The following is a 26465-nucleotide window of genomic DNA, read 5'->3' on the forward strand; positions in this document are numbered from 1 at the left end:
CTTACAAAAAAAGCTACAATTGCAAATCCACTACAATCAGGCACAAATTACCGCTTGAAAAAAAAACAAAAATAATCATCATCATGCTATTCCAGTTCAAAAGGGGAAAATATATTCATTTACTCCTCAATCTTTTCGGCAGCAGTGTAAAGTTGCTCACGCTTTTCTTCAACAGCCTTGGCTCTGCGTTGACGAGCAGCCTTGGCACGAGCACGACGAGCATCTTGTTGCTCTTGGATCAACTTAGTACGGTTGGCCTCAGCCTTGGCACGTTGAATATGCTCAATTAAAGCACGCTTGTGTTTAAAGGTGTTACCCTTAGCTTCCAAATAAAGAGTGTGATAAAGATGCTTATCAATCTTGCCAGACTCACGATACTTGCGAAGAAGACGACGCAAAACACGTTGACGGCGCATCCAAACAACAGCAGAGGGCATACGAGCTTCGGCAGTACCCTTACGCTTACCGTAACCGGTGTGACGACCAAGACGCTTGGCGGCATGGGTCTTACGAATGCGGAAGCGAGAATGCATCAAGTTAGGCTTGCGAATAACCAAACCGTCCTTAATCAACTTACGGACGTTTTGACGGCTGTTGGCATTGCTGATTTCGCTGATTTCATTAGGATCCATCCAAACTTTGCGTTTGCCGCATTTAAGGACGGATGCAGCAAGTCGCTTCTGCGTTCTAAGATTGGCCATTTTTCTTGCTGTTTTTGGTGGACGGACAATCTTTCTTAAACAGGCGTGGTCAATTCTTTTGTTTTTGGGGCAGTCACGTTTAGGGTAGGGTTGGGTGATAATTCAGTACTCTGCTATGAGGAACAATGACAACGAATAAAGAATAAAAAAAGTATTTAGAAAATTTATTAACATTACCAAATGCTTTGACTGAAGTAAATATGATTATTAAAATTATCCCTTACATTCGTTGAATCAGTTACCGAATATGCACATTGTGTTTCATTATTTTAGAGGATGCAAACTGAAAGGTATAGCAGATACTCGTAATACAGTATATTGAGGCTCATTAACCTTGAAAAGGCACTTAATAATCCAATCTAAGTAATAATAATAATATAAATAAAATTATAAAACTATGGTTAAACTCATCATTTAGAATTCAATCATGTACGATAAAGTGAAACCTTTCTCTAAATATTAAAGAGAAACTTTAATATTCTGCCGTCGGAAAGGGTTATCAAAATAGTATCTTCATACAGTCCTATATCTTGAACCTTACATTCTTTTTCGTAATCAGATACGGGCTTATTGTGGATGTTTGTGCAAGTTAGCATTAGCGGAGATACGATTGATTGATAATTTGTATCATGAAGATCCCAAACACAAATATCGGCACAGTTTTTGGATACAGAAACAATTCTTCCACAAGAAAATAGTTTAGATATCTGAACACCACAAACGTGTCCTAAGAGACGACCTAAAAATTTTATCCGTAATTCGTTGTTAGTTGAATAAAGCCTCTGCAAAATTAAAGAATTGTCCGGATGAGATGTCAAAATATAGGACCCATACATAAAAATAGCAGAAGCAGGTTGCTGAGAGTACTCAATGTCTTTGTTGTCATGCAATGCAAGCCTACTACTTTTGACGCAATATTCGTTGAAAACAAATTCTTGCAAACTAACGGTCCATCCACCAGATAGAACATAATCATTAAAAACTACATGAACAACTTCATATCCTTCTTTTGATTGCTGAAAGTGAATAGCAACCTGTTTTTCAATACTTGAAACATGATATTTACCAAGTACTTTCAATTTGGTTCCAGCTTGATGAGAATGCTGAAGTATATATAAATTGTTGTCGTTTGTCAATCCACAAATGTAATTTTTATGCGATGATAATGCCACAAATTTGGTAGAGAATGTTGCAAGGTTTTCAATATTTCCGAAACCTGTCTCATGCACCGTTACATGTAGCAGGTTACCATCCTTTAAACCAATATAAAGGCTGGCGTTATCCAGACACATTACAGCCGGACCAGATTTGACAGTTTCATCTCTAAAAGAAGAAATAGCCTGGCATTTCAAACTGTTACCAACTGAGCTCCATTTTGATATTTGAACGTCATTACAAAAATAAATATTATTTTGGTGTGTAAGCGTTAGCCCCAAACGATCTTCTCCAACGCTTTTTTCAGAATTAAGCAATTGAGGGAGCATAGACTCTACTTTTTTACAACGTCCGTCCTTCCAGTTAGATTGCCTTCGAAACAATCCTTTCCAATTCCTTCGTTTTTTTTCAATGCGACCATGTCGTCGTAAATGCTTAGTCCCAAATTCTGAGAGATATAAATTATGCCATACCTGTATGAAGGTCGTTAGTACATGGAAATCAGTCTCTCAAAACATGAAAATTCGACTATATCACTAAAAAGTCAAGAAGAACATACCGATGAACGGCGCACAATTGAATTCCAACTACGAGATACACGTTCTAAAGCAGCTAAGTCATGTGCAGACAAATCATTAAGAACGTGAAGGAGGGTTTCATGGCTGAAAATCGACGCAGGGTTTTTAGCCTTCACATCGGTAGTCATGTTGGATAAAATCAAAATTGCAATTGTTCATGAAAAAATATTTCACAAGCGGAAACCGAGGTTCTATATAAAATTGGAATGACAAATTGTATTATAGAGACATACTAGTTTCGTTTGTATCTCCAAGTTGACTTAGTTGTTGTAGGAAGTGAGACTATCAGGGTAACGGTCACCTAGCTTACCAAATGTCATTTCGTTTACAAAACTTACCACCATTTAATGTATTTAAAATATCTACACATAAAGATCTCTTTTAATTACATTCCTTGACGACTTTACTCTCCAGTTAAAATTTTTAATCATGATATTTGGGTACATTAATAAATTGTCAATTTTGAATGTGAACCCGTTTTCCAAAGCTAGTCAATCTGCGAAACTTTTGCTAGCAGTTGCCAGTAAAGAAACCAGCAACTCTCTTTATGGACTTAATCTCATTACCAGTCTTGCATCAAAGGATACCAATTCAAAACCATCTGTTGAAGTTGTATACAGTAAGGCTTTTAAGTAGCTAGATGGTTTAACTGCGACCGTTAGATTTGACTTTTGCTAATAATTATTATTTAGAGGATGGAAAAAAGTTGACTGTTGATCCGACAAAAATGAATATTGGTAGGCTAACTGAATTAATTGACGATTACAGTAAAACGCTTAAATTTAAGGAAATGATGCAAAAATAAGTTTAGAAAAAATGACTTTATTAATATGATTAAATTGATAACAGATAATTAAATTACATAACGACTAAATGACTTTTGTACATCGAAATCCATAACACACTATTAGTATTGTCATCGTTCGTTTGGAAAATCCCCTATTCCCCTTCTTTTATTTTCCAAGGTGTCGGTCGCATGGGTATAATAAAGTCGAACAGCTTCTTTGCCGATATTTTTTATGCTGTAATAATTCCCTAAAGCAATGTTAGTCAAAACACATTCTCGGTGTATAATTCCTGTTTGAATTTTTAGAAATGTGTATATTTAAACTTACCCCTTGGAACAATAAATACTCCATCTTTTTTCATTCGAAAAGTGGTTGCATTTACTGTGACCTCGATCTTTCCCTGTAGTATACAAAAAGACATTATGTTGTGTTTCGAAGGCTTCACTGGTTTTTCTGCTCCTGCTGGCATTTCAACGACGCCAGCAGCAAAAGATGGCTCCTCCTTGAACAAGCTGGCAAATTTTAGTTGTTGATTAGAGATTTGCTGGAGATTTACAGAAGGCAATGAATAGCCGACTACTCGTTCTTCAGAGGCTTTTGGGTTTTGTTCATTCCAAGATAGAACTTCACAGTTTATTTCGTCTTTGTAAAAAGCATCATATTCTTCAACATCATTCGATTTTGCTTCCAAGTTACTTTTTATTTCAACTCCTGAGCGCTTTGCATGCCTTTTCTTGCGACCTTGACGAATTGAAGGTGATGGATCGTCAACTCGGATTATCTGCTTTACTTCCGGTAGTGCTGGAATTCGATTTTCATCTCTATGTAATTCATATACAACACGCTCATTCTTCCAAAATGCTAGTGGTGCTATTCGTGTACGTTTCGACCTTCGGACACCAACTAGTGTATCTTCACGTTCGACCTGTTTAATTTCCTGTAAATTATTTCGAGCAATTGTTTTAATAAATTCTCCAGAAGCTGAATCTGATTGTGAATTCAATGAGTCATCCTTCTCGTTGGACATCTTCTTCGCGTTTCTAATTGCAGGTTTCTTTGCGCCTTTAACTTGTGTAGCCTCACTAGTTTGAACAGAATTGCCGATTTCTAATTTGTTCTTACGAGGTCGACCACGTTTTCTCTTGACTACTGGATTTGACTCCCCTTCTTTAACAGAATTTATGCTTGATTCTTGTAAAGGTTTATTAGGTGTTCTTTTCTTATTCTTTTGAGAATTGTTTGCTAGGCTTCGATTAAGCATAGAAAGCGGGACATCGATAGAAAGTTCGGAATCTTCATCTCTAGAATTTGGTTTGTTGCCCTGGGATATTGTTTTCTTTTCCTCTTTTTGCTTATTCTGTTTAGAAGGCTTAATCGTCTGTTCTGACTTATTATTTTGAACATAACTTCTACGGGGTTTTGAAATGGTTTGTATATAAAGATTATCGCGACCACCACTATCCTTGATACTAGTAAAATTCGCTACATTTTTTTGTAAAGCAGTAATATTTTCATCGGGGAATGCAGGCGATTCTTGAACGTTATCATCCTTGGGCGTAGAGGATGGTATTTTGGAAGGAAGTTCGGTACTTCTTCGAGGTTCGAATTTTTTTCTATCTGGAGATGCTTTTATCCTAGAAAAATCGACAATTCGATTTGCTTTTCTTGGCTGAATTGATAATTTGTTGCCATCGACTTTCGTCTTATCAGCGGTTCCTTCATCTTCCGCTTGAAAAGCTGAGTGATCTATAGGTACTGTATGTATAATTAGTAATTTTATCAATGAAATGAAACGGAAAGTAACAGTAGAGTATTTGAGGAGTTGTAAAATAAAAATCTGTGATGCGTAGATAGAACCTTACCAATTAAAGGACCAGACGAACCACGGCTAGCCCGAAGAGCTCTCGAATTCATCAACAATGGTGAAGAAGGAATATCCGGGTTTTTATCACTAGAGTCAGAAGATGAGGCATGAGAAGCTTCATCAGAAGCAGCATTGACTGCCATTGGAGACGTAGGTTGAAGTCTTGTTACTGGCGGCATATCCTGCTCAATGTCTCCATTATCTTCGTCCAAATGGATGGAACCGTCGGAAAGAAAATAAGCATCCATATCCTCGAATCCATCATCGCCTTTTTTAACGTCTCTGGGAACTGTGAATCCTGTTTTTCTAGATAAAAATATTTTTTAGTAAATTTATTAAAAAAAGAATAATTATTACGATATATGGAACCCAATTCGCGAACGTACCTGCCTACGACACCAATTTCAAAAAACTGATTCTCTCGTTGTCTTGCCGGAATAGCAGACGTTTCATTCATCGTCATTATTCTATTAAATAAACATTAAGTAAAAATATAGCCTAAATAGCCAAACAAAACAATATATGGGGACGTAAGTGTTGTCTTTCTTGTTTACGTGTAGTACAGGATGTACATTATGTGTCATGGAATAAGCCTATCAATCAGACCCATGCGAAAAGGCAAGGTGTATTCATTTTTGCTTCCAGTATAACTAACCAATACATATAAACTTAATTGCCTAAGCGCTTTTCTGTTTTTCTGAATGCATTTTATAGTTATATAATGTTAGGCAAACAAATACGAAATTGCGTTGGAAATGAAACTTACTAGTGCTGACAGCGTAGATTACGGTAAACAGAAACAAACATGCCTCCTTAGAATGAAGGTCAGAAAGGGAATTCCAGAGAAGAAATGAACCCTACCTAGAAGCATATTAAGTAGCCGCTACCAAGGGATGAACCCAAATAGTGGAAAAGACGGATTGAGCAATTGACATTCAAAAAAACGGCCTACCGCAATAACAATTTAAGAGATTAAAAATAGATTTATCATTTTTTATAATTTTTTTATTTTTGGGATTTCTTCTGGCTTGGCCATCCAATTGATGATTGTTTATTAACTTACGATTATATTAGTGCTAAACCACCATTATTTATTACAGTCGGTGTTATTAAGCGTATTGCTGACGAGATTTTTTTTCTTGTATGAATCCAAATTTGCGATGCTACGCCTTGACTGTTTTCTTTTTTTCACCATAGTATGTGAAAATTTTCTGATGCCGAAATCTCAGCAATGGTGAAATTTTGCCAAAAAAGGGGTCAATTGATCTTGAATAGGGCTGAAAAAAAAATTCAAAAGTAAATAAAATTAAATATATTTATTTACAAAAAGTTAAGTCGGTTTGGTTTTTCGCTTCTCTTTTTACAAAATTTTTTATTATTTTATTATTTATTTATTAATTTTATATCTAGCAGATCAATATTTAGCAAGCCACCCCGTACAATAATTAAAATAGCTCTTTTCATGACATAGTAAGAAGACTAAAGTGCGAAACATGTTCAATTAACGCCAAGAAAATGCTTCCGTTTACGCCTCCTTCAACCATACCCGAATTTTTTACTCAAAATTTATGTACGTACTTTTGGCTGTATTACAAGAATCCATAGCTAACCTCTGTAAAAGGATATCACCTTATACACAAAGGCTAGGTTATCCTGCTACCACTATAAAGAAAATGAAAGTTCCCATAATGAAGTCTGTATTTTGAATGTATATTGTCACTTTATTTCGCCTACAACCTTCACGCGAACTCAGCAAAAAAGGGAAAACCCTATTTTACAGCGGCTTCAAATCAGGTCCTTATTAGTGCGACCAATTGGCCTTTCTTCCTTAAAATGGCGATTGCCGTTTAAGGAATATCACTAGAAGCCGTTAGCAGCTATTATTTAAATTGGTAGTTTCAACAAGTAAATCGAAGAAGGCATATCTCTTTATACTTTGAGTGGCAACTCAAGAAATTGTTAAAATTAGCTGTTAAAAATTTGCCATAAATATAGAGAGTGAATGTCGTTTTGTTTACTAACAGTAGTACTCATGTACTCTAATCTAAATAGCTGTTTATTTCCAAAAAAAATAGTTTTATAGCTTATTATTCGTAATAATTAGTATTCAACCTTAGATTTGTAATATGCGCTCCGTTGCAAATGCAAAAAGATACTATTAGAGAAGAGCCGATTTTTTAAATTCTCGATGCCGCTGGATCATTTCCACTGTCTGTCTCATTATTTATTCTGTTTTTTTATATGATTCGATTTTATTTGTCTTTTTCATTTATAGCATTGGTCGATTGAAATCAAAATTTGCATTTTTTGTATTCCATTCGGGTTGCCGCCAATGTGTGCCCCTAGTGTGTGCCCCTAGTGTGTCAGGTAAATAACAGCAGTCGAGACAGCGCAATAACCATTGCTTTACAGAAATGAGTAGTAAATCTGTAATAATCTTTGAACTCTTGATTGAAACATTTTTAATTTATTGCCTCTATTTTTTAATGCAATCCCGTTCCATCTTTCCTCTAGCAATTTCTCGATCTATCCAAAAGATATAGGGAGATTGAAGGTGTCCTAATGTGCGATTACGTATCCCTCATCGGTAAACGGCGCACGACTCCGTTTACCGACAGTCGTTAAGTACCTTGATTCAGCGAGTGCTACGGTAACAACGGGTTAAAGGTATCATCTTGTTATCTGAGTCGGATGGCCCAAGGTATCACAATATATGAAGGAAAAAGAGTACTTTATTCGCGTTTCCCATTTTCTACTCTATCTTCCATTCCAATATATAAATTGGACTTTTGCTCGTGTGCAAGTTTTTCGCGCTTTTTATTTATCGTTTGTAAATTAGATTTAAGAGGTTTCGCCTCTTTGGAAATATCTTTCTTTGCCATCCTTCTTTTGAAAAATCGCGAAATTGTATGACCGTGCAATTTTCTTTTTCTCGAAAAGCTAAACGCCAAGGTAATAGGTTTTCGTGAGAGAAACTCTTCCAATTCTTAATTTCAATTGTGAATACAACCGATTGTTGGAGGGTTTACAATTTTTTCCGAAAATTTCTCGACACCCTTGCTATACGTGCCATATAGCTTAGGGACACCATTCTTATTTTCTTTCTTAAAGAAGAAAAACTTCTGTAATACCTTCCGCATCCTTTTTTCATCATAGGAGGGGATCAATTGTTTTCATAATCTGTGCATCTTTTCGTATAGTGTAGACGAGCTACTTCATGTCAATACTTCTCTAATTTCTAGAGAAGAAACAAACAAAATTTAACATCTGTACTTATATTTTCTTTTTTTTGGTTACATTCATTCTCTTATTTCGTTTTTTTTGCTTTATTTACCTCCATTCCCTTTTTTTAGTGTACGGAAAAAAAAACATCGGTTCATTTACAGATTGGAGTTTAATTTATAGACAGCAACTCCTTCCTGTTCCAAGAACTGATACATTCTATTAAAATCCCTGGATCTTTTCTGATATTTATATACTGTTAATCTCTTTATTCGACATTGCTTGTGTCTTTCTGTCGTGTTTACTTAATAATCCAACGTTTATCTATCTGTCTTTTTACATTTTTTATTGTTTTTTAAAGCAATTAATCAAGGATGAACTTTTATTCCTTGTTGCCATCTAGACATGATGTTAGCGCGGATAATATTACTGAAAAGTTCTGCCAATTCTGTCTTTGCTGCAATCCCTGGTATGCAGGTGCTGACACGAGGCAATTAGCAAATGCATTCAATATGATTCCTAAATCAGAGGGTCAAAAATTTGAGATTTGGGTCTTATTTCTCCTTGTCCGGCAATACCACCAAAAAATAATTAACTCTTGGTCCAAGCTGGTGGGTTTTCTTGGTGTGGAACGAAAAGATGAACAATCTACTCAAAAAATACAACAGTATGTTGTTCGTTTAAAACGGTGGATGAGTCAAACACATGTTGATGCTTTTTTCGATTATCTCCTGAATAAACCAAATCCTTATTATCTCGAAATTCCTGAAACCCAACCTCAAGTTCGATGCAATGTAAATGTAACTGATGATTTGGTTATTAAATCTTTACGTGCAGGCTTAATGTCTCATCCAGATGTTAACTCTTCCTCCATCTCCACAATGCGCACGTCAACCTCCCCTTCTAACTGGATTCATTCAGCTAGTGCTAGTTTAGACGACAACACTCACAATCTTGGTAGCTTTGTCACAAACCCTCATGCAGATTCCCAAGAATGCCCTACCCCTCAATCCCTTTTAATGAGAGCGTCCCATCACATGTCTGAACGAGGTTCTCAACAAGCACATCAGACAACTCCTCAAAACCATTCTCTCCCACATCCTCCAAATATGTTTGAACCACCTGACGAAGACCATCAGTTACCTTCCGCAGCCAACAATTCACATAACCATGATCACGCTTTTCAAACTGCTGAAGCAGTTGGCGTTGCTGATTCCATTGATCCTGACTGGCATCAATGGCCTGATGATTTACGAGACGTTTCTTCACCCAAAGAAAGTGACGGGTTGAATGATTCTTGGTCTCGACAAACCAATCAAGTAGAAACGGAAAATGTTGAAAATGAAGCAGGAGTCCCTCGTAAACGCGGGCGTCCGCCAGGAGCTCGTAACAAAATTAAACGGCTGAGATCTGAACCATCTGTGTCATTAACGCTAAGTATCTCTTGGTATGAAAGATTTGAAAAGTTGATGCATGCTCAAAATACAATGCTTCGCTCTGCATTTTCACATGTTGCTCGTCTGCCCATGGAAACGGTTTCTCAACTTTTATCACACTATACTGAAACGATATCCCAATATCTTCCTCCCTCCGAAACTTCGCCGATCCCCAAAACTCCCAATTTTAAGTTCATCTCAAGTACTCTTTTAGCCCTGGTCTCTTCTCATTCCGAAATCCTTGAAGCCAGTACCGATCGCTTAATTTGGACCGTTCATCAAGGACCATTAACAGCTACTATATGTCATGCATTCAATTTGGAAAAAGCGCCGAGTATGCACTCATTAGCAGAAGCTCAGATGATTCCCGATGTCCCTATATCTCATTCAAATTCAATGGAGCCTTTAGACACTGTTTCCTCATTAAAATTAGAAATTGCCAAACTGAATGCGGCCCTAAAAGAAAAAAATTTAGAACTCGAAAATTTAAAGAGAAAGATTATGAATGCAGTGTTTGACTGAAATCACGATTCTTCCATGCATGTATCTATTTATGCAGTACACTTTGCGACTGCACGTTCCACGAACTGGTGCAATTTCAAAGTTACAAAATTCTCATGTTCAAAAAAGCATAATTGTTTAAAGTATTTATTTTGTTTTCCTTCTCTTTATTTTATAAAAAGTTTTTAGATATTCTACTGCTAGGTGAGATGGGTTACCATCGAGATAGTTTTTTACCTTTGCAGATACAAGTAAAATAATTTCAAATTGGATTTATCATTGTTTTTATTATTATTGAAAAAATTACCATCTTATTTACTCTCGAAAATGTTATTGAACAAGCATTTTTATGCGTGGAATTTTTGTTGTGACTTACAGAGTAACACTTTTCATTAACCCATAAACTAGACGTTCAATAGAAAATTGGTCAATATAGGGGTGTTTTGTCGATTTTATGTCTGTTAAAGAGTCCCTATCATTGCTTAATTCTATGCAAGGAAATGTGAAGATTGGAAATGTGGAACCGGCCAAAGGGAACGAAGGTTATGTTGATAACGCTGGATATGTCGACTGTACAAAGTCTTACTTTGAAGCCACGAAATCTCTGAAAGAGGAACAGCTAGTATGTGATCCAAAATTTACATTATTGGATTCAATCAGTGCCTTTGAAATTATGGAACCGAAAATGGATAGTGGGATTGATTATCAGCCACTTCGTGTAGATTTTTCACGTGATCTCTCTTACTTGGAAATATTAGCGTTAATGGATTTAATTGTCTCTGCGGAAAAAGAGTGGCATTATGGATCCCCCTTATCAGAGAGCTTACTCTGTAGTGCCCATGTGTTCTCCATTTGCAAGTCGCCTATTTCACAAGTGGGTGACAGTGGCTTCTCCAGTGGTAGCGGAAGGAATACAACTGACATCGTTCTTTTCCCTTTTGTTTTGGCTGTTATTAAATGTTGCGATATTGTTCATCGAGAATTTCTGATGGGAAATTTATATGACGAGGAAGACATTAGTTCGTTTTCATATCACATGTCCTTTCTTCAAAATTACCCCATAGAAAAACTCAATTATCTTTTGCAATCTAGCATCGAATATTTGGCTTCCGAGGTTATAAAATTTTCTGCCGAGTTACGACAAATTATCGAGGGAATTCTCAATAGAATACAACTTCGAATTGGTATTTTACGAGTGTATGAAAGGAGTGATATTAAGACCACCATCGATGCTCTCCATCTGATCAAAAATTTGGTACCCGAGATTCAGAACACGGTTTCGGTAGTTGATTCATCTATCAAGGAGAGCATATTAAAGCAATATTGGGATTTTCGCGTCCAAGCCCAATTAGTTGCTACAGCTCCTGTGAGGAATATTCCTCCTACTGGCATTGAGCATTCTTATCAACGAATTTTGTATTTTGCTGATGATATGCTTTTGATTTTGAATAGCCACACTCTCGCTTCTTCCTTGGCAGTATATCAGTTTTGTTTAGATTTTACGAGATTGAATCGTACTCCAGAGCCTTACGTCCGTTCCTCCCTTCAAGCACTTATCACTGCTAACAATGCAGTTAATCTAAGGGATCAACCTACTTCGTATATGTTAGAATGTATTCGTGAGTTTTCTGGGCTTCCTTCAAATTTTTATAATCCTAACACCCGTACAGTAATCGAAAAAAACTCTATCTCATCAGCCTATGGTCCGCTAGTTGAGTCTTTGATTGCTCATTCAACTAATATCATGGTTGACCTTGTCCGAATTTGTTCCCACAATCCCTGTCGGTTCCGCCGTAATCTAATAAATTTACTTCCTGAAATTACCGTTGCTCATTTTGAAGCTGAAGCGCTTGATTTGAAATTCGTAGCAAAAAGCCTACCAAGTAATGGACCGTTTTCATCATTTATTTACCATGTTAAGCTAAATGCAATTGAGCATATCTTGCTTTCTTCCTTTGAACAAAAACTTCACCAACCATATCAATGGCCCCATTTTTTTGCTGTGCTTGATCATGTCTTTTCTATCCACCAGACTCATTTAGAGCTTCATGGAAAGGATCGTAATACCCCACCTATGGCCAAAACCTTTGTTACATATTTGCATCGAATATTGAATGCTATAAAGGAGACCTATTCTGGCTATTTACTAGTATGTATAAAGCTTATCGCTTCTTTTTTATTCTAACGATTTTAGCTGACGGTGCTTTGTATGCGGTTGAATATCATTAAAACTCCTTCATTTACTCTTGATGAAAAAATTCAAGAGTCATATTACATGGCCCATTATCGTCCTTTAATTAATTTGCGTCAACCCAAGCCACTACTTCGTTCGGAAGCTGATTGCATAATCAAAAATCTTCAAAATTTCTCTACGGATGATTTAATCATCAAATCTAATGAAAAATTCACTGCTGCAAAGAATAGCCTTATTAATGTTATAAAATCCGGTTTTGAACAGAATGAGTTCATCAACCCGTATTTCTTGCAAACCAACTATTTAAAAAATTTATTATGTTGCTGCATTACAAATCTGGTTTCACTTGCAATCTTATCCAAAGATCATAGTGCTAATCTAAAAATAGTGGAAATACCTGGAAATCCGCTCCCAAGTCTTTCACGTACATGAGGTGTTGTTCGTCTTTTATGTTAATAAATCAAAATTATCAAAAGTTAGGTTTTCAATATTTTTTTAATCATTCAATCTAATTATTGCTGACTATTTTAAAAACATTTTCCTAAAATCATCGTTGCTTTTAGGTGCATCTATCTGCATTTCTTTATCGTCTAAATCGTCCTTCTTAGAATTTATATTGGAATGATTGGAATTGAAACCTTGAAACGTTCGGCTTCCGAGTCGCCGTGGGCGTGTAGCAGAGGTATTGTAATCGGAATGATTCATACTAGATGGGACATTGTGCATCATTTCATTGACAGTGGTAATGTGTAGTAACCTGCCACCAATTTCATGTCCTTCTAATGCCAAGGATGCCTTTCCCGCATCATGAATATCCAAAAACTCTACTACAGCACCTTCATGTTCAGGATGAAGAACAACTCTATACAACTTTCCGTAGCTTTCGAATAAACTTCTAAGTCTAGCCTCGTTAACAGTCCCGTCGACATTAGTGACTCCTAGGCTTTTGCTTTTGATTTGTTCGAATGATTTTTTTGGCGTTGACATTTTATTTGACTCAGTAGTCTCAAAGCTTTTAGCTAAGGTTCGGTTGTCATTGGATGATACCCTTGTTTTCTCTAGAGATTCTCGAGGCTTCGACAAAACAACGTTCAAAACTCTATTTCCCAATTGCTTTCCAGCAGCAGAAAGTGCATTTTCAGCATCTTGATTTGTAGTCATTACCACATATCCAAAACCTTTATGTTGATTAAATCTTTTCGGTATTCGAACACTCTCAACCTGCCCATAATCCCTAAAAAATGTTTCTACGTCTTTTTCATTTACTTTAAAATCAATATTTGTAACGTAGAGTTCTCTACCCTCATAGACAGCACCGCTTCTAGGAGTTCGCCGAAGCGGGTCTGATATAAAGACTTGAATAGGATACTTCTCTTCCAATAGCTTCTTATGTAACTGCAGGGCATTGTGTGCCTCATCGGGCTTTCTCATTTGTACATAACAAAAACGCCTGTTCGTGTTATACCTTAGACTAGGAAAACGGACGTCAACCACATTACCATATGCAGAAAATAATTTGGTTATATCTAATTCATCATAAGTCGGAGGAAAATTGGTAACGTAGAGGTTCGTGTCTACATGAATTTGAACAGAAATTTCATGACCCCTTATCGATTTAAGGTCTCTTGTTTTAGCAGCAAGAACTTCACTGGTTTCAGAAAATTCAATCTGAGCCACTTTAACATCCTTTTGATTGTCTTCGAGGATAAAAATGCGTATAATATTACCACAATCTTTGAAAAAAATTTTCAACTCATTTTCGCTTATATCGGAAGGTAGATTGGTAACCAAAACTGTAAGTTCTTCCCTATTCCTGTGTTGCTCAATAGGTTTCGACTTTTTGAACACATCACCTTCTTGCCCAGGTTTTCTTTTCTTTGAAAGGGCGGCTGTATCATCAGCTTGAGGCACTTTTAGTGGTTCGGTGTTTTCGACAGTCTGCTTCGTTTCTTCAGCAAAAGAATCCAATTGACGTTTGAAGCTAATCCTCTGTGCATTTAAAACGTCATATAAATGTGATGTGTTTGTGAAACAGTCATTATTAAGGTCCATAATGGATTGATAAAATTGGAACAGAAGTTGAGGCTGATCAACGTTTTTGTAAAGGCTTTTTTTTAACGTCTCAGCCGCAAGCTCTGGGTTATACTTCATCGTACTTATGTATCGAGAAATCCAATATAATGCCTGATTTTGAAAATCATGAAACATATCAGACCAGCACTTTTCTACGCTTTCAAAATCAGAGATTTCTGAATATAAATAAATTTTTGAAAGTTCAATGCGCATTCTTGCATCCTTTGATCCCTTATGATTTTTTCGCAAATAGTCTTCGACTTTATGAATTTGATGTTTCAAAAATTCCTGTGGCTTATCTTCATTAGAAGACAAATATAGGCATGCTTTTAAAAATCCGCTAAAAAAATCAATAACCTCGTCAAAATTTACGAGCAAATTTGAATTCAAACATCGATCTTTCTCTTCACAGACAGCCGATGTGGATGCTCCAGAAAGCGTCATATAAGTCAGTTTAATGGACCAAATACGCCCAATCCATGAACAGTTACGAGTAGCTCGTTCTGCTACACTGGACGCTTGAGAAGAAGAAAAATCCACTTTACTAAGCCAGGCAGTGTATTGCAACCAGAGTTCCGGAATGAGGGGATACAAAACTATGGCACGCTCATAGAGAGTTGTTATATATTGTAACTCAGCTGTTGAGCGTCGCGATTCATCATTAATTAAATCCATATACGCTTCGAGAGAATGATTTGCGCTGTTTAACAATAGTTCTTTATTAAAAATTTTTGCATTTCTTTTAAGTGTAGTCTCATACACTTTATTGCTTTTCACCATAACATCCTCATATTCGGAAGGAGACCAGTTATTTGTGACAAACGTTGATAAAGAAGTAAACGTTTCTTCAATCTGCTCATGTGGAAGTTTTAATCTATCAATATGAAAATCATATATCTTGTTTTTAAAAACAATTTCTTGCTCTTCTTCTCCCTCAAATAGAGCATCACCGAACGTCTGTAAAAATTCCAAATATAACGTCCAAACACATTGACTCTGTAAACATTGATTAGTAAATACATTTTTATCATGAAGAAAATTTTTAGTTCCTTACTTTAGAAAAATGAAATTTGCAAGTTTGGTATGCACGTTCAAAAAGAGAATGGGCATCTGTCAAAGTAATAACGCCGTTTAATTCAGACTGTTCTTGTTCAAAAGAAGAAGTGTCCATTAAGTTTAGCGTAAATTCAAGATACATACACCAAATTTTGATTGACAGATAATCTTGAACTGCCAAATCAAACAATGTTTTTATCCTCACATAGTCGTCTAAAGTCCTACAGTTTTTGCACTCATCTAAAAGGTAATCTACCCACAAATCTAAAAACCATTAATAAATGCTTGTCAAAAGATTAACAAAGTTAAAGTAATTAGTGAATAATTTTTGCGAGTCTATGGAATTCGCCTCAACACGCTTTACCTAGACGATTGTTGATTGACATACCTTCTGAAAGTGGAAAGATCGATTGAAAAGTCTTTCTAGCCTCTGACAACTCCTTCTTTTTATCTAGACGCTTTAACTCTTCAATGAGTTTAATATGACTATCATAATTATAGGGATGTAAAATCGTAAATTTGGTCAATTCATCCAGAAGCAAAGGCTTTTTTTCGTTTTGTTCTTGTGGATCAATATCCATTTCGACATTCTCATCTTTTAAATCTTGTATTTGACTCATTTCGTCAAAACCGACGAAGACTAGGCTTTTGCTGGGTTCCTTAGGTAAATGTCATGCGTATAATGTCAAGTAAATTTCAAGATAAACACTAAAGTCTTAAAAAACAAGGGGAAGTTAAATGGAAAAAAGTAAAAAAGCAATTCGTTAAAATACTAGAAAATATTAAACAATCTAGGTTGATCCTAATATACAAGGCACATTGTTAAAAGGGAGAAAGAGATTAAAAGATTGAATAATAAAACTTGTAAAAATATGCTTCAGAACAAGATAGCACTACTTAGTTTGCTGTTAATATCTTTTAGTCATAGACCTAAGTTCAACCATTTTATGAAGTGATACATTTTTTCCTGAAGGAGGGAATTAACAACAATAGTTTGTAAACAGATATACATTTGTTTTATTATAGTAAACTTGTCTGTCAATTGGATTATGTGAATATGGTAAAACTCAAAAGTCTGGCAAATCTTGATCCTTATTTTATCTTTTCTGTAAAAATGATAGTAATATAATTTTTTGGGTAAAGTAATTTTACACTTCAGTCAGCTTAAAAACCTCTTAGTACTTAGAATAAAAATATAGTAAATAATGTAAAATTCTTTTATAAAAATAATGAAACAATTCGACAAATTAAGCCATGCAAACATCATAAAAAATTCAGTTCCTTTCAGAAGAATGAATATTTATACTTTAATCAGAACATGGTTTCACAATTAAACACAATAGATAAAAAAGGGTCATGGCATTGGTTTCCTGGATAAAAGAAGTTCTTTTTTAAATAGAGTTGCATTTTATTGCAACTCCATTCAAAATTCAAGTCTATTGCTTTAATATGAATTGTTTTCGACACCAAAATAAATAAAAGAATTCAAAAAAAAACTCAATTCCAAGTTTTGTATCAGTAAATTCGGAGCGCCGGCAAAGTATTCAGTTTGCCTGCTCTCCTTTTATTTACATTTTACTATAAAGTTATCTTGACATATATCGGCGAAGTAACATTTTTTGTGATCGGCTTTTCCATGGGGAAAGCGTACATTTATTATCAGACACCACCATGTTTAGATATGATTTGCCGAGGTAGATTATATATAAAAAACGTCGTCTGATCGTTCTGGCATTTTCATTTTTTGTTCCTTAAACTTTTATTCCTAATAGTATACGTCCTTTTTAAATCTCAATTTTGGGTTAACTTTATTCCACTCATTCTTTTTACGTTTATTAGATACGCGGAGTGAGCGCGTATAGTACGATTTATTCACGATTTTAATATTATCTGATATACGCTTTCTTCGTTTGTCCTATATTATTTACCTATTTATCACTATTTTTCTTAGCATCTTGCTTATATGCTCATCGTTATGAATAGAGGTTGTCGGTTAGTTTCACGTATTCCATTGGGGTTCAGAAGGCTGAAGAGAAATCCAAACCCTGGATTGAGGAATATACTTTGCAGAAGATATAGTCCGCTGGCCTTATCCAAGGAAGTGACAGAAGCCCTTAAAAACAACGTACCAGTCGTTGCCTTAGAATCAACTATCATCACTCATGGAATGCCTTATCCTCAAAATGAAGAATTGGCAATTCAAGTGGAAAGCAAGGTACGCAGCATGGGTGCGGTTCCTGCGACAATTGCTCTATTAAATGGACAATGTACTATAGGGCTTGAACAATTTCAGTTAAGCGAACTTGCTAAATCAGGTGAAACAGCATATAAAGTGTCTCGTAGAGATTTATCTTATGTTGCTTCCCAGAGACTCAATGGTGGAACCACAGTTGCTGCAACTATGATCTTGGCTAGAGCAGCTGGCATTGACGTATTCGCAACGGGCGGTATAGGTGGTGTTCATCGTGGGGCAGAAAATTCCATGGATATTTCTGCGGATTTAATAGAATTAGGTCGCACAAGGGTTGCCGTCGTCAGTGCTGGTGTCAAGAGTATACTCGATATTGGACGCACACTTGAAGTATTAGAAACTCAGGGTGTTCCTGTTGTCACTTTAGGCCCTCCAAAATCGGCTTTCCCTGCATTTTTTTCAAGAGAATCCAAGTTCCAGAGCCCTCTTTCTCTAGAAACTCCGCAGTTAATTGCTAACATGCTCTTTAGTAATATACAGCTTGGCCAGGAATGTGGTACTCTTGTGGCCATTCCCACCCCTCACCATTGTTCTATTGATTACGAAAAAATGGAGGCTTTGATTGAAACTTGTTTGCAAAGGAGTGTACAACTTGGCATAACTGGTAAAAATGTAACTCCATGGCTTTTAGGAGAACTTCTAAGAGAATCAAAAGGGAAAAGTTTAAATACTAATATTGATTTGGTCTTAAACAATGCCGAAAAGGCTTCCCTTATTGCAAAAGAACTAGCTGTTTTAAAAGAAAAAAGCTCTTTTTTCCCTACCAACACCGGAAATACATTTGAAACGAAGCCGGTTAAACAAGACTTTTTCTATGGTAAAGTGAGTGACAAAGGGGTTTCGTCGAGCAAAAAAAAAATTACAGAAACAACGTCCAAACCTGCAGAAGTTGTATGTGTTGGTAGTGTGTCTATTGACTCAGTTTTGAAATTGGATAATCCTTTAACATCTAAATTCCTTGGCACATCTCATCCTTGTCACTCTGAACAGGCTTTTGGCGGTGTTGCTCATAACATGGCTTTGGCTTCTTCTTTAATGGGCGCTTCTACGAAGTTGGTTTCATGTGTTGGAACAAAATCCGTACCCACTTCCTCTATTAAAGAGTATCTTACCAAGTCTTCTTTGCAGCATACCATTGTTGAGAAAAGTAACTTTACCTCTTGCTCATACACAGCTATCAACGATTGTAATGGCAATTTATTATTAGCTGGAGCTGACATGGCCATCATGGAAAACCTTAGTTATTCAGAAATCAAGGATGATCTTAATGACGCTAAGTACATTTGTTTTGATGGTAATATTTCACCGTCATTGATGCTAGATATAACCACATCTAAATCGAGTAAGCAACGAGTCGTTTTTGAACCAACCAGTGGTCCCAAAACATTAAAGATACTAAAAGTCTTATCTGTTGCCTCAATTGATTTTATAACACCGAACAAGTTTGAACTCGATGTATTATTTCAAGCTATGAAAGACGGAAATTTCTTCGAGAATGAGTCATGGTGGCAGAAGTTAAACAGCTTTGGTATCACCTCCTCTTTCTATAATGAGATTGAGCGTTTTACGAAAAGTACAGGAATAGAAGAAATTACAGAAAACGGAATCTTACAAAAGTGTTTTCATTTACTTCCCTTCATAAAGAATATTATTGTTAAGTTAGGACCTAATGGTGCTCTTTTAATAAGCTCTGAGAAACTTCAAGGAGTGAATTCAAACTCAGCCAGCCTTTTTACCCCCGGAAATGTGACTGTAAAGTATTACCCTGTTCCAAAAGTTATAGCAACCCCTGTAAATGCTAGCGGAACTGGTGATACTTTTATCGGTACTTTCACTGCTTTGCTTTCGAAAGGCTGGGGTATGGACGATGCTATTGATACTGCTCAAAAAGCTGCGGGCCTCACTTTGCAGTGTAATTTTTCAGTAAATCCTGAAATAAAGACTCTTTTAAAATAGTTGCTCTCATTAACGATCGTTAATAATGCCGCGAGAATTCTTTATTTTCTAGGCGTGTGGCATCATATTTTCGATTTCAAATGGATTACTTCCCTTAGCACCACGCTTCCGACTAAGAGTATTGGAAATTTCCCTTCCCTGTGAGCTCAACGGTGTCTCTATCCTTTCATGTTTTCTTTTCATGAATTTATCACAGAGTGAAGCTTCGTTAATAAACGTTTCATACATGTAATTAGTGATGTCTTCTATATTACCAACATTTATATTTTCATCATTTTTGTTGAAGTAAAGGATTGATGGTGGAATGCACTCTTCATACAGCTTGGCGTTAAAATTTAGATATGCATGGATCGGGAAAATCGCGCCTTTCTTTCTTAACGCATGGGTCAATGCTAGCCATCCAAACTCAGTGGAATTTTGACAAATAGAACTTAGATCTTGAATTATAGGATTTCTGCTTTTCCGTATGGCATTGCCGCTAACCGAATGTACATGAATGTTGCAATGGAAATGTTGAGTAGAAACACAAACCCAATCTGATGATCCAGAAATACAATATATGTCTTCCGGATGTACCAACAAGAACCTTGGATGCCCAAACATTTGTTGTGCGGCCCTGATGTGCAACTCAGTATAACCATAATTTCCAACTAAATTTTTCATGTAGTTTGTTACTGCCACCCACACAGCATCTTTAAGATTATTTGAATACAAGTCATAAAGCATCACATGATGAAGTAGCACCGTTAACGGTATATTGGGGTTCTCTAAAAACGAAACAAAGTCTTCAAATCCTTCGGGAAAGTTTTTCTCTGCTAGATTCATACTTGCTTTGGCTTCTCTATTATTCAGTTCAATTGATATCGGAACTGCTGATTCGGACATGAACGAATTTGCATACTGAGCATGCAAGTAAGGAGTCCTGCTTGTTCCATACAAAATACCTAGGAAGCCGTATGTGAATGGATTATGAATTTCTCTTGAATCTAAAAATTCTGCAGCAGATAGCTTACGTTCAGTTGTGAACGATTTGGCGGCTATTAAATTTGAGAGTTTTAGAAGTTTATCGGCATGTGGTGTAGTAAGAGAGCTACTCAAATCAAGCGCTTCCATTGAAGTAGTCAAGCTTTGGTTTGAGGTTAAAGAATTGCAATAGAAATTTGAGGAATCGGCGTTTAATTTTTCAAGTCCTTGTGGCTGAATCTCATTTTGGCATATGAGTTCGATATCGCTTTCCAGATAGTCGGCTCCAGTGAAACAAACGGTAAATAGACTTTTCAAATGTTGAAAAGCTCGTTTTATAAAGGTGTTGCTCGATGAACCTTGTACCTTTCTTTGCTGATTATCCATTGCGACTCTAGCCAATATATGTATATATATATATATAATATCAATATAAAATTTTGTATAGCGTCTATTCAATTAATGCTTAAAATTTATATTCTTGAATGGCGTATTTAGAGAGTATGTTATAAATGGATGATTTCAGCATACCAATTGCTATGATTTGAGGACCAAATTAGTGTAAACAAACTAGTTTTGTCAACAAACAAAATTACTATTTTGCCAGAAACCAATTTCGATATTTTTTTAACTTAAATATCGTTTTAAATGATTTCTTTAACGGTTGAAATTTACATTTTCCCTTTTAATTTTAGAGAATTTTAGTCAGTAATATATTGTCCTCTATTTTGATTCAAAAGAAAATTAAATTCAATTTTCTATATTAAATTAAATAATTATGGGTCCGGAAAGTAAGCTAAATAATTAATGTTTACTTTCCTTGCTACCATTACTTTTTCTACAGAACACCTAAGACGGTCGGGTATTATATTTTTTTTGAAATTGACGTGATAAAACGAAATCTTAGTATTACACAGTAGATAAATATGGAAAAAGAATACGTGAGACTTATATCTGGCGACGGCTTTGTGTTTATATTAGAAAAAGAAATTGCTTGTCTTTCAGGAACGATACGTGCTATTCTCAACGAAGGTTTGATAATGATATTTAGTAAAGTAATTCTAATGTATAGGAATATTTTCTGAGGCGCAAAAAAATGAATGCACATTTCCTGATATACGGTATGCAATTGGTCTATTCATTCAATTCTAATAAGGTGTCTAGGGCAACACTGTTGGAAAAAGTTTGTGAATATTTGCATTACAATTACAGATATAAAAATCAATTAGATATTCCAAAGTTCGATATCCCACCTGAGATGGTTTTAGAATTATTGGTCACTGCGGAATATTTGGAAGGTAAGATTATCATTACTATTTAAAGCTAATGAATACAGCATAATTCTGATTACTCACGAGGAACGAAAGGATTGCTAAATTGCTACAGCATTAAAGAATTGACGGTTTTTGTTTACGATTAACGATTTGATGCCTTAAATAACTATTAAACGCGTTACCTATCGAATGCAAGAAATGAGATGGAAAAAATGTATTATATAACTATGCGGTTTCTAGAAATCTTGTGAGTTACTTTATTTTGGAATTTTCCCCTCTAATAGCATAGCTTCCAGTCGATTTATCTCAGCAATGGAAGAGGCATTTTTAATGGCTTCTTTGATCTTTTCTCTTTCCTCAGGTGTAAGTGTATATCCAGTTGTAATAGGAGAATTCGCTTCTGGGTGGCTTTGTACCAATGCAGCCAAATCAAATACTCGACTTTTCACACCCATAATAGAGGAAGCTATTTCTGTAGGGTTTTGAATTTGACCAAACACTTCTTCAGCACGAAGCCTTTCATTTCTTCTAACCCGTTCGAAATCTAAAATATGTAACGAAGGAATTCTCCATATAAGATATAATCTATAATATTGTTTTTGAGCAACTGGATTGTCAATGCACGACAAATTAGTGAGTTGAGGACAACTAGCCAACGGATCTAAATCTGCTATTTCTTGAAGATGATTTTGTGCTAGGGATAAAGTCTTTAAATTCGGAAGAACTTTACCTATGTCTGGGGCTATAGCAGTTATTCGGTTATTTCCACACAAAAGCGTTTGAAGCCTTTTCATACGAGGGAAATTCCCTAAATATCGAATGTCATTGTCTGTGAAATCAATTGCATCGTGTACGTCCCTTAACACTCCTAAATTTTCAATTATTGGAATCTGATACCCTGTAATTATGAGTTAGCTGGATGACACGTAGCATACAGTAATTTCTTTAAACATATCTTAAATCAAGCTCAGTTTCTTTCAAAGGACTGATGAATGAGGGTACCTGAGACAAAAATTCAGCATTAAGACGCATGAAATTTTTGTAATGAAAATGCCTTTTTTATGCTGTTACTGCAGTATGATTTAAAATTCCTAAAAAATTATCCAAAACGCTCACAATCCTAAATTTCACTATTGTTTATTCAAAAAATGTTATAGTTAACGTTTTAGAATCTAATAATGTAAAGTTAATTATGTAAAAACCAAGAATATGACACGTCAAGAGAAGAAGCAAAGTGGTAGAGTTTGGATAGTAAGCACATAAATAAATACAAAGAAATCTTGACTCAATAAGCAAAAAATACTCACTTTTTCTACTTTTTAGATTTAAAAAAAACAAATTATGCGTAATTATACTTTGATAATTGACTGACGACTTCCATGTTCAAGAATCGGCTTTCGTACTAGAAAATTCTTGGGAAAACAGAGAATAAATGATTTTTGTATATGTGTGTTTTGACACCTTTAAATAAAACATTTTTTCATTGTTGTCAAATATATATCTTAAGTTTGTCAGAAATTGGTACACACTCTTTTATCTGTTGAGCTCTCAAAAACAAACACAAGCAATCGACTATTTGGATGAAACACACATTGTTTTCCACTCAAAGTTTTAGTTCAACTCATCTATAATGTTCATACTGCCTCCCTATTTGACTTCGTGAGCACAAACCGCCAACGAAAGTTTGAAACCAGGTTATTTACAATTATTCAGAGTTGCTTAAGGAACCTGTTTTCCTATTAAAAAATTGCATTGAGATACTTACTAAACTGCTATATCTTTTTGTTTTCTCATTTAATGAAAAACATTCCAAAAACAATATTGACATCAAGTCGTTTTTTAATGTAACAGTTTTAATGAATTCTTCAGATTGTTTCTATCGTATTGCTCTATCTCAATGAAAGCACTGCTAAGAAATTATATTTAAATTGATATGACAGCTTCTAATATCGAATCAACTATCCATCCTCATACTAATACCACATGAGTCGGACTAATTGAAAATGCCAGCGATATCGACAAATGTACATCGACATTTCGGATAATGTTTGGGTTTAGAGTAGCCTCTTTTGTAGTTGAAAGTGGAAGAAATACATGATTAAATGTTGTGCTTCCATAGCTCGTGTACTTATAAATCATACAGTCACTCTTGAGAATATGAAATTAAAAATCACTGCATTTATTCTAACACTTATTCTGTTCCAGTAAGAATTATTCAAACTGAATTTACTACAAAACTACAGATCAATACCCACACATAAAAACCAAAAACAAGTTTTTTCTTTTATTTACAATAGCTTCAACTAAGTATTTTGAAGCTGCTTGTTAGTTAATGCTACAATATGACTGTTTATTTCTATATGCTTAAAAAGAGGATTATATAACATAAGGATGGCCGTGGCTCCACTAACTATTCTTTTGCCGACACCTCCAAATGAAACAAGAATTAATATAAGCAGGAGGAATACCATTCGGCTAGTTATATTAGACTATTTGGGAGCTTTGAAGTCGTTTTTCAAGTTTGCTTACATTCTGATTTATATTAGGTATTATAAGTGAGCCGTCAGCGAAATTTATTAACCGGTGAATGTTTGAAGCGCTACGAGATTAATGGATGACTTAGAATGGCTCGAGAAACTGAATTTAATGACAAAAGTCCCTCTTCCACCGATGATGGTATGAGCCAGTCGCACTTTTCAGATAAACTGAAAAATTTGTTTCACTTTCGTAGGAATCGAGCGGCAACCGTTTCTACTAGTGTCCGAAATGATCAGAGGGATAATGATTCTGATGACTCAACCTTTGATATTAATGTTAATCAATTGAATGAATTAGATCTGAATGATAGTAGCGATCAATTGGATAGTCGTCCCAGCCTTAGACGCGTATCTTCCGCACCTGATTCTCACAAAGGAGTAGAAGCGCCTCCTCCTCGTCCTTTAATTAATATGAGCAATATTCGAAAGGCACAGGTCAAGATTTTAAAAAACCCCGGCAACTACATTTTTGGAAGAACTGAGTACGGCAAACGAACTTATTCTGGGAATAGTACAAAAATTAGCCGAGTAGAAGTCACACCTCATAGTTTTGAAAAAATACGTCTTCTTGGTCAGGGTGATGTGGGTAAAGTGTATCTTGTTCGCCAAAAAAGCAACCATCGGCTCTTTGCTATGAAAATTTTAAACAAAAGAGAGATGATTAAAAGACACAAGGTAAACAGAGTCCTTGCAGAGCAAGAAATTTTGACCAAGAGCAAACACCCGTTCATTGTTACGTTGTATCATTCCTTCCAATCTAGGGACTATCTTTACCTTTGCATGGAGTATTGTGCAGGTGGAGAGTTTTTTCGTGCATTGCATTCCCTTCCAAAGCATATTTTACCTGAAAAGGATGCTTGTTTTTATGCAGCAGAAGTAACGGCTGCGCTGGAATATCTTCATTTAATGGGATTTATATACAGAGATTTGAAGCCGGAAAATATATTATTGCATCAATCTGGCCATATTATGTTATCCGACTTTGATCTTTCAAAGCCAATTTCCATTGTCACACATCCAACAGTCGTACTTCCAAAACATTCTACCTTCTCACAGGAGAAACCCGCGTTAGACACTAATTCCTACTTTTCTAATTTTCGCACTAATTCATTCGTTGGAACAGAGGAGTATATTGCACCAGAAGTAATCCGTAGTTGTGGTCATACTGTTGCAGTCGACTGGTGGACCCTTGGTATTTTTATATATGAAATTCTGTATGGAACTACACCATTCAAAGGTAAAAACAGACATGCTACATTCTCTAACATTTTATACTCTGACGTTAGCTTCCCAGAGTATCATGGCGCCCCCAACGTGTCGAGTACGTGTAAGAGCTTGATCCGCAGGCTTCTTGTAAAAGATGAGTCTAAAAGATGCGGTTCTGTCGCTGGTGCCTCTGACATTAAACAGCATCCTTTTTTCCGACACATTCAATGGGCGCTGTTAAGAAGTATGAAGCCTCCCATTATTCCCAAAATCGAAGATGGTATGGAGGCAGTTGAACCTTCTGATAATGATAATGAAGAAGAGGATTTTTTAAACTCTCAGTACCTTATCTCTGCGAATTTACCTGCAGTTGATATGCATTCCTCTACGCCTGTTAATGAACAGAGCAATCCTTTTGACAGTTTTAGCTCTGTCACTCTTCATCATGCTGGTGATGAATAAACTTACTTTGCTATTGTGTAACCTAGAGGCCATGGAAGTTGCCTTGGCTGTAAAAAGTTTTCACCGTTCCCCTTTTCCCCTTTTCGTTTTAATTTAAATAGTTGTCTTGAAATTGATGATAGTAATGATCAAAATTTATTTATAATCTCAAAATGTGCTGCTATTTATTAAATCGCAACCATATGTTACATATTGCTTGTAGCTAGCTACTAACGTTAATACCTAATACCATCTTCATCTCTTGATGG

At 35.7% G+C, this 26465-nt stretch overlaps 12 protein-coding genes and 13 long non-coding RNA genes across 25 annotated transcripts; 12 read left to right on the forward strand and 13 right to left on the reverse strand.

The window, feature by feature from the left end:
- Positions 1-36: 36 nt before the first annotated feature.
- On the reverse strand, positions 37-728 carry rpl1901 (60S ribosomal protein L19). Its single transcript, NM_001022640.3, has one exon. The coding sequence runs from the start codon at positions 699-701 to the stop codon at positions 120-122; it is 582 nt and encodes a 193-aa protein (NP_596715.1). The 5' UTR covers positions 702-728; the 3' UTR covers positions 37-119.
- On the forward strand, positions 94-1846 carry SPOM_SPNCRNA.6444. The gene has a single exon (NR_195793.1). It is a non-coding gene; the product is annotated as a non-coding RNA (long non-coding RNA).
- pof12 (F-box protein Pof12) lies at positions 966-2668 on the reverse strand. The gene is made up of 2 exons (NM_001022641.3): positions 2416-2668; positions 966-2329 (listed from the first exon to the last, which is right to left on the reverse strand). The coding sequence occupies exons 1-2, from the start codon at positions 2560-2562 to the stop codon at positions 1154-1156; spliced, it is 1323 nt and encodes a 440-aa protein (NP_596716.1). The 5' UTR covers positions 2563-2668; the 3' UTR covers positions 966-1153.
- A 195-nt stretch (positions 2669-2863) lies between these two features.
- Positions 2864-3239, forward strand: mrpl44 (mitochondrial 54S ribosomal protein mL53; the record flags this gene model as incomplete). Its single annotated transcript, NM_001022642.3, has 2 exons — positions 2864-3053; positions 3127-3239. The coding sequence occupies 2 exons, from the start codon at positions 2864-2866 to the stop codon at positions 3237-3239; spliced, it is 303 nt and encodes a 100-aa protein (NP_001018846.1).
- Positions 3240-3298: 59 nt separating this feature from the next.
- cnp3 (centromere protein) lies at positions 3299-5647 on the reverse strand. Its single transcript, NM_001355836.2, has 4 exons — positions 5473-5647; positions 5085-5392; positions 3550-4977; positions 3299-3469 (listed from the first exon to the last, which is right to left on the reverse strand). The coding sequence occupies exons 1-4, from the start codon at positions 5547-5549 to the stop codon at positions 3351-3353; spliced, it is 1932 nt and encodes a 643-aa protein (NP_001342907.1). The 5' UTR covers positions 5550-5647; the 3' UTR covers positions 3299-3350.
- On the forward strand, positions 5227-5510 carry SPOM_SPNCRNA.6445. Its single transcript, NR_195794.1, has one exon. It is a non-coding gene; the product is annotated as a non-coding RNA (long non-coding RNA).
- Positions 5648-5846: 199 nt separating the features above from the next.
- SPOM_SPNCRNA.1672 lies at positions 5847-6731 on the forward strand. Its single transcript, NR_150568.1, has one exon. It is a non-coding gene; the product is annotated as a non-coding RNA (long non-coding RNA).
- Positions 6472-8356, reverse strand: SPOM_SPNCRNA.1673. Its single transcript, NR_150569.1, has one exon. It is a non-coding gene; the product is annotated as a non-coding RNA (long non-coding RNA).
- On the forward strand, positions 6777-7269 carry SPOM_SPNCRNA.1674. Its single transcript, NR_149981.1, has one exon. It is a non-coding gene; the product is annotated as a non-coding RNA (long non-coding RNA).
- On the forward strand, positions 7846-10616 carry abp2 (ARS-binding protein Abp2). The gene has a single exon (NM_001022644.3). It carries the CDS (start codon positions 8683-8685, stop codon positions 10264-10266), a length of 1584 nt encoding a protein of 527 aa, NP_596719.1. The 5' UTR covers positions 7846-8682; the 3' UTR covers positions 10267-10616.
- SPOM_SPNCRNA.6446 lies at positions 8823-9660 on the reverse strand. Its single transcript, NR_195795.1, has one exon. It is a non-coding gene; the product is annotated as a non-coding RNA (long non-coding RNA).
- Positions 9858-10151, reverse strand: SPOM_SPNCRNA.6447. Its single transcript, NR_195796.1, has one exon. It is a non-coding gene; the product is annotated as a non-coding RNA (long non-coding RNA).
- Positions 10580-12075, reverse strand: SPOM_SPNCRNA.6448. The gene has a single exon (NR_195797.1). It is a non-coding gene; the product is annotated as a non-coding RNA (long non-coding RNA).
- On the forward strand, positions 10640-15601 carry naa35 (NatC N-acetyltransferase complex subunit Mak10). Its single transcript, NM_001022645.3, has 2 exons — positions 10640-12394; positions 12440-15601. The coding sequence occupies exons 1-2, from the start codon at positions 10700-10702 to the stop codon at positions 12869-12871; spliced, it is 2127 nt and encodes a 708-aa protein (NP_596720.1). The 5' UTR covers positions 10640-10699; the 3' UTR covers positions 12872-15601.
- On the reverse strand, positions 12941-16219 carry prp24 (RNA-binding protein Prp24). The gene is made up of 3 exons (NM_001022646.3): positions 15957-16219; positions 15567-15832; positions 12941-15508 (listed from the first exon to the last, which is right to left on the reverse strand). The coding sequence occupies exons 1-3, from the start codon at positions 16186-16188 to the stop codon at positions 12962-12964; spliced, it is 3045 nt and encodes a 1014-aa protein (NP_596721.1). The 5' UTR covers positions 16189-16219; the 3' UTR covers positions 12941-12961.
- SPOM_SPNCRNA.6449 lies at positions 15737-16185 on the forward strand. Its single transcript, NR_195798.1, has one exon. It is a non-coding gene; the product is annotated as a non-coding RNA (long non-coding RNA).
- A 997-nt stretch (positions 16220-17216) lies between the features above and the next one.
- Positions 17217-19450, reverse strand: SPOM_SPNCRNA.1675. The gene has a single exon (NR_150571.1). It is a non-coding gene; the product is annotated as a non-coding RNA (long non-coding RNA).
- Positions 17230-21349, forward strand: SPOM_SPBC1861.05 (carbohydrate kinase). Its single transcript, NM_001022647.3, has one exon. It carries the CDS (start codon positions 17532-17534, stop codon positions 19773-19775), a length of 2244 nt encoding a protein of 747 aa, NP_596722.1. The 5' UTR covers positions 17230-17531; the 3' UTR covers positions 19776-21349.
- On the reverse strand, positions 19661-21125 carry mug131 (the record flags this gene model as incomplete). The annotated part of the gene is made up of 1 exon (NM_001022648.3): positions 19661-21125. The coding sequence occupies one exon, from the start codon at positions 21123-21125 to the stop codon at positions 19824-19826; it is 1302 nt and encodes a 433-aa protein (NP_596723.1). The 3' UTR covers positions 19661-19823.
- Positions 21350-21664: 315 nt separating the features above from the next.
- On the forward strand, positions 21665-22079 carry elc1 (elongin C; the record flags this gene model as incomplete). The annotated part of the gene is made up of 4 exons (NM_001022649.1): positions 21665-21770; positions 21811-21859; positions 21903-22036; positions 22075-22079. 4 exons carry the CDS (start codon positions 21665-21667, stop codon positions 22077-22079), a joined length of 294 nt encoding a protein of 97 aa, NP_596724.1.
- A 186-nt stretch (positions 22080-22265) lies between these two features.
- Positions 22266-23251, reverse strand: lea1 (U2 snRNP-associated protein Lea1). Its single transcript, NM_001431031.1, has 2 exons — positions 22964-23251; positions 22266-22902 (listed from the first exon to the last, which is right to left on the reverse strand). Exons 1-2 carry the CDS (start codon positions 23042-23044, stop codon positions 22270-22272), a joined length of 714 nt encoding a protein of 237 aa, NP_001417970.1. The 5' UTR covers positions 23045-23251; the 3' UTR covers positions 22266-22269.
- Positions 23252-23280: 29 nt separating this feature from the next.
- Positions 23281-24351, forward strand: SPOM_SPNCRNA.1676. The gene has a single exon (NR_150572.1). It is a non-coding gene; the product is annotated as a non-coding RNA (long non-coding RNA).
- On the reverse strand, positions 23344-24310 carry SPOM_SPNCRNA.6450. The gene has a single exon (NR_195799.1). It is a non-coding gene; the product is annotated as a non-coding RNA (long non-coding RNA).
- Positions 24352-24432: 81 nt separating the features above from the next.
- ppk22 (serine/threonine protein kinase Ppk22) lies at positions 24433-26458 on the forward strand. The gene has a single exon (NM_001022651.3). It carries the CDS (start codon positions 24637-24639, stop codon positions 26215-26217), a length of 1581 nt encoding a protein of 526 aa, NP_596726.1. The 5' UTR covers positions 24433-24636; the 3' UTR covers positions 26218-26458.
- SPOM_SPNCRNA.6451 lies at positions 24740-24946 on the reverse strand. The gene has a single exon (NR_195800.1). It is a non-coding gene; the product is annotated as a non-coding RNA (long non-coding RNA).
- Positions 26459-26465: the final 7 nt, after the last annotated feature.

The sequence above is a fragment of the Schizosaccharomyces pombe genome (genome assembly GCF_000002945.2).
Source record: "Schizosaccharomyces pombe strain 972h- genome assembly, chromosome: II".
Taxonomy (NCBI): Eukaryota; Fungi; Ascomycota; class Schizosaccharomycetes; order Schizosaccharomycetales; family Schizosaccharomycetaceae; genus Schizosaccharomyces; species Schizosaccharomyces pombe.

What these genes read in the sequence shown, in the direction of transcription:
- rpl1901 (NM_001022640.3), bottom strand. Translation starts at nt 701, where the DNA reads ATGGCCAATCTTAGAACGCAGAAGCGACTTGCTGCATCCGTCCTTAAA.
- pof12 (NM_001022641.3), bottom strand. Translation starts at nt 2,562, where the DNA reads ATGACTACCGATGTGAAGGCTAAAAACCCTGCGTCGATTTTCAGCCAT. An exon ending in CAATTGTGCGCCGTTCATCG is followed by an intron (nt 2,330 to 2,415) that starts GTATGTTCTTCT and finishes ACCTTCATACAG; the next exon opens with GTATGGCATAATTTATATCT.
- cnp3 (NM_001355836.2), bottom strand. Translation starts at nt 5,549, where the DNA reads ATGACGATGAATGAAACGTCTGCTATTCCGGCAAGACAACGAGAGAAT. An exon ending in GAAATTGGTGTCGTAGGCAG is followed by an intron (nt 5,393 to 5,472) that starts GTACGTTCGCGA and finishes ATTTTTATCTAG; the next exon opens with AAAAACAGGATTCACAGTTC. An exon ending in TTCGTCTGGTCCTTTAATTG is followed by an intron (nt 4,978 to 5,084) that starts GTAAGGTTCTAT and finishes TTATACATACAG; the next exon opens with TACCTATAGATCACTCAGCT.
- abp2 (NM_001022644.3), top strand. Translation starts at nt 8,683, where the DNA reads ATGAACTTTTATTCCTTGTTGCCATCTAGACATGATGTTAGCGCGGAT.
- naa35 (NM_001022645.3), top strand. Translation starts at nt 10,700, where the DNA reads ATGTCTGTTAAAGAGTCCCTATCATTGCTTAATTCTATGCAAGGAAAT. An exon ending in CCTATTCTGGCTATTTACTA is followed by an intron (nt 12,395 to 12,439) that starts GTATGTATAAAG and finishes TAACGATTTTAG; the next exon opens with CTGACGGTGCTTTGTATGCG.
- prp24 (NM_001022646.3), bottom strand. Translation starts at nt 16,188, where the DNA reads ATGAGTCAAATACAAGATTTAAAAGATGAGAATGTCGAAATGGATATT. An exon ending in GATCTTTCCACTTTCAGAAG is followed by an intron (nt 15,833 to 15,956) that starts GTATGTCAATCA and finishes AATGGTTTTTAG; the next exon opens with ATTTGTGGGTAGATTACCTT. An exon ending in GCAAATTTCATTTTTCTAAA is followed by an intron (nt 15,509 to 15,566) that starts GTAAGGAACTAA and finishes CAATGTTTACAG; the next exon opens with AGTCAATGTGTTTGGACGTT.
- SPOM_SPBC1861.05 (NM_001022647.3), top strand. Translation starts at nt 17,532, where the DNA reads ATGCTCATCGTTATGAATAGAGGTTGTCGGTTAGTTTCACGTATTCCA.
- lea1 (NM_001431031.1), bottom strand. Translation starts at nt 23,044, where the DNA reads ATGCGTCTTAATGCTGAATTTTTGTCTCAGGTACCCTCATTCATCAGT. An exon ending in CTGAGCTTGATTTAAGATAT is followed by an intron (nt 22,903 to 22,963) that starts GTTTAAAGAAAT and finishes ACAGGGTATCAG; the next exon opens with ATTCCAATAATTGAAAATTT.
- ppk22 (NM_001022651.3), top strand. Translation starts at nt 24,637, where the DNA reads ATGGCTCGAGAAACTGAATTTAATGACAAAAGTCCCTCTTCCACCGAT.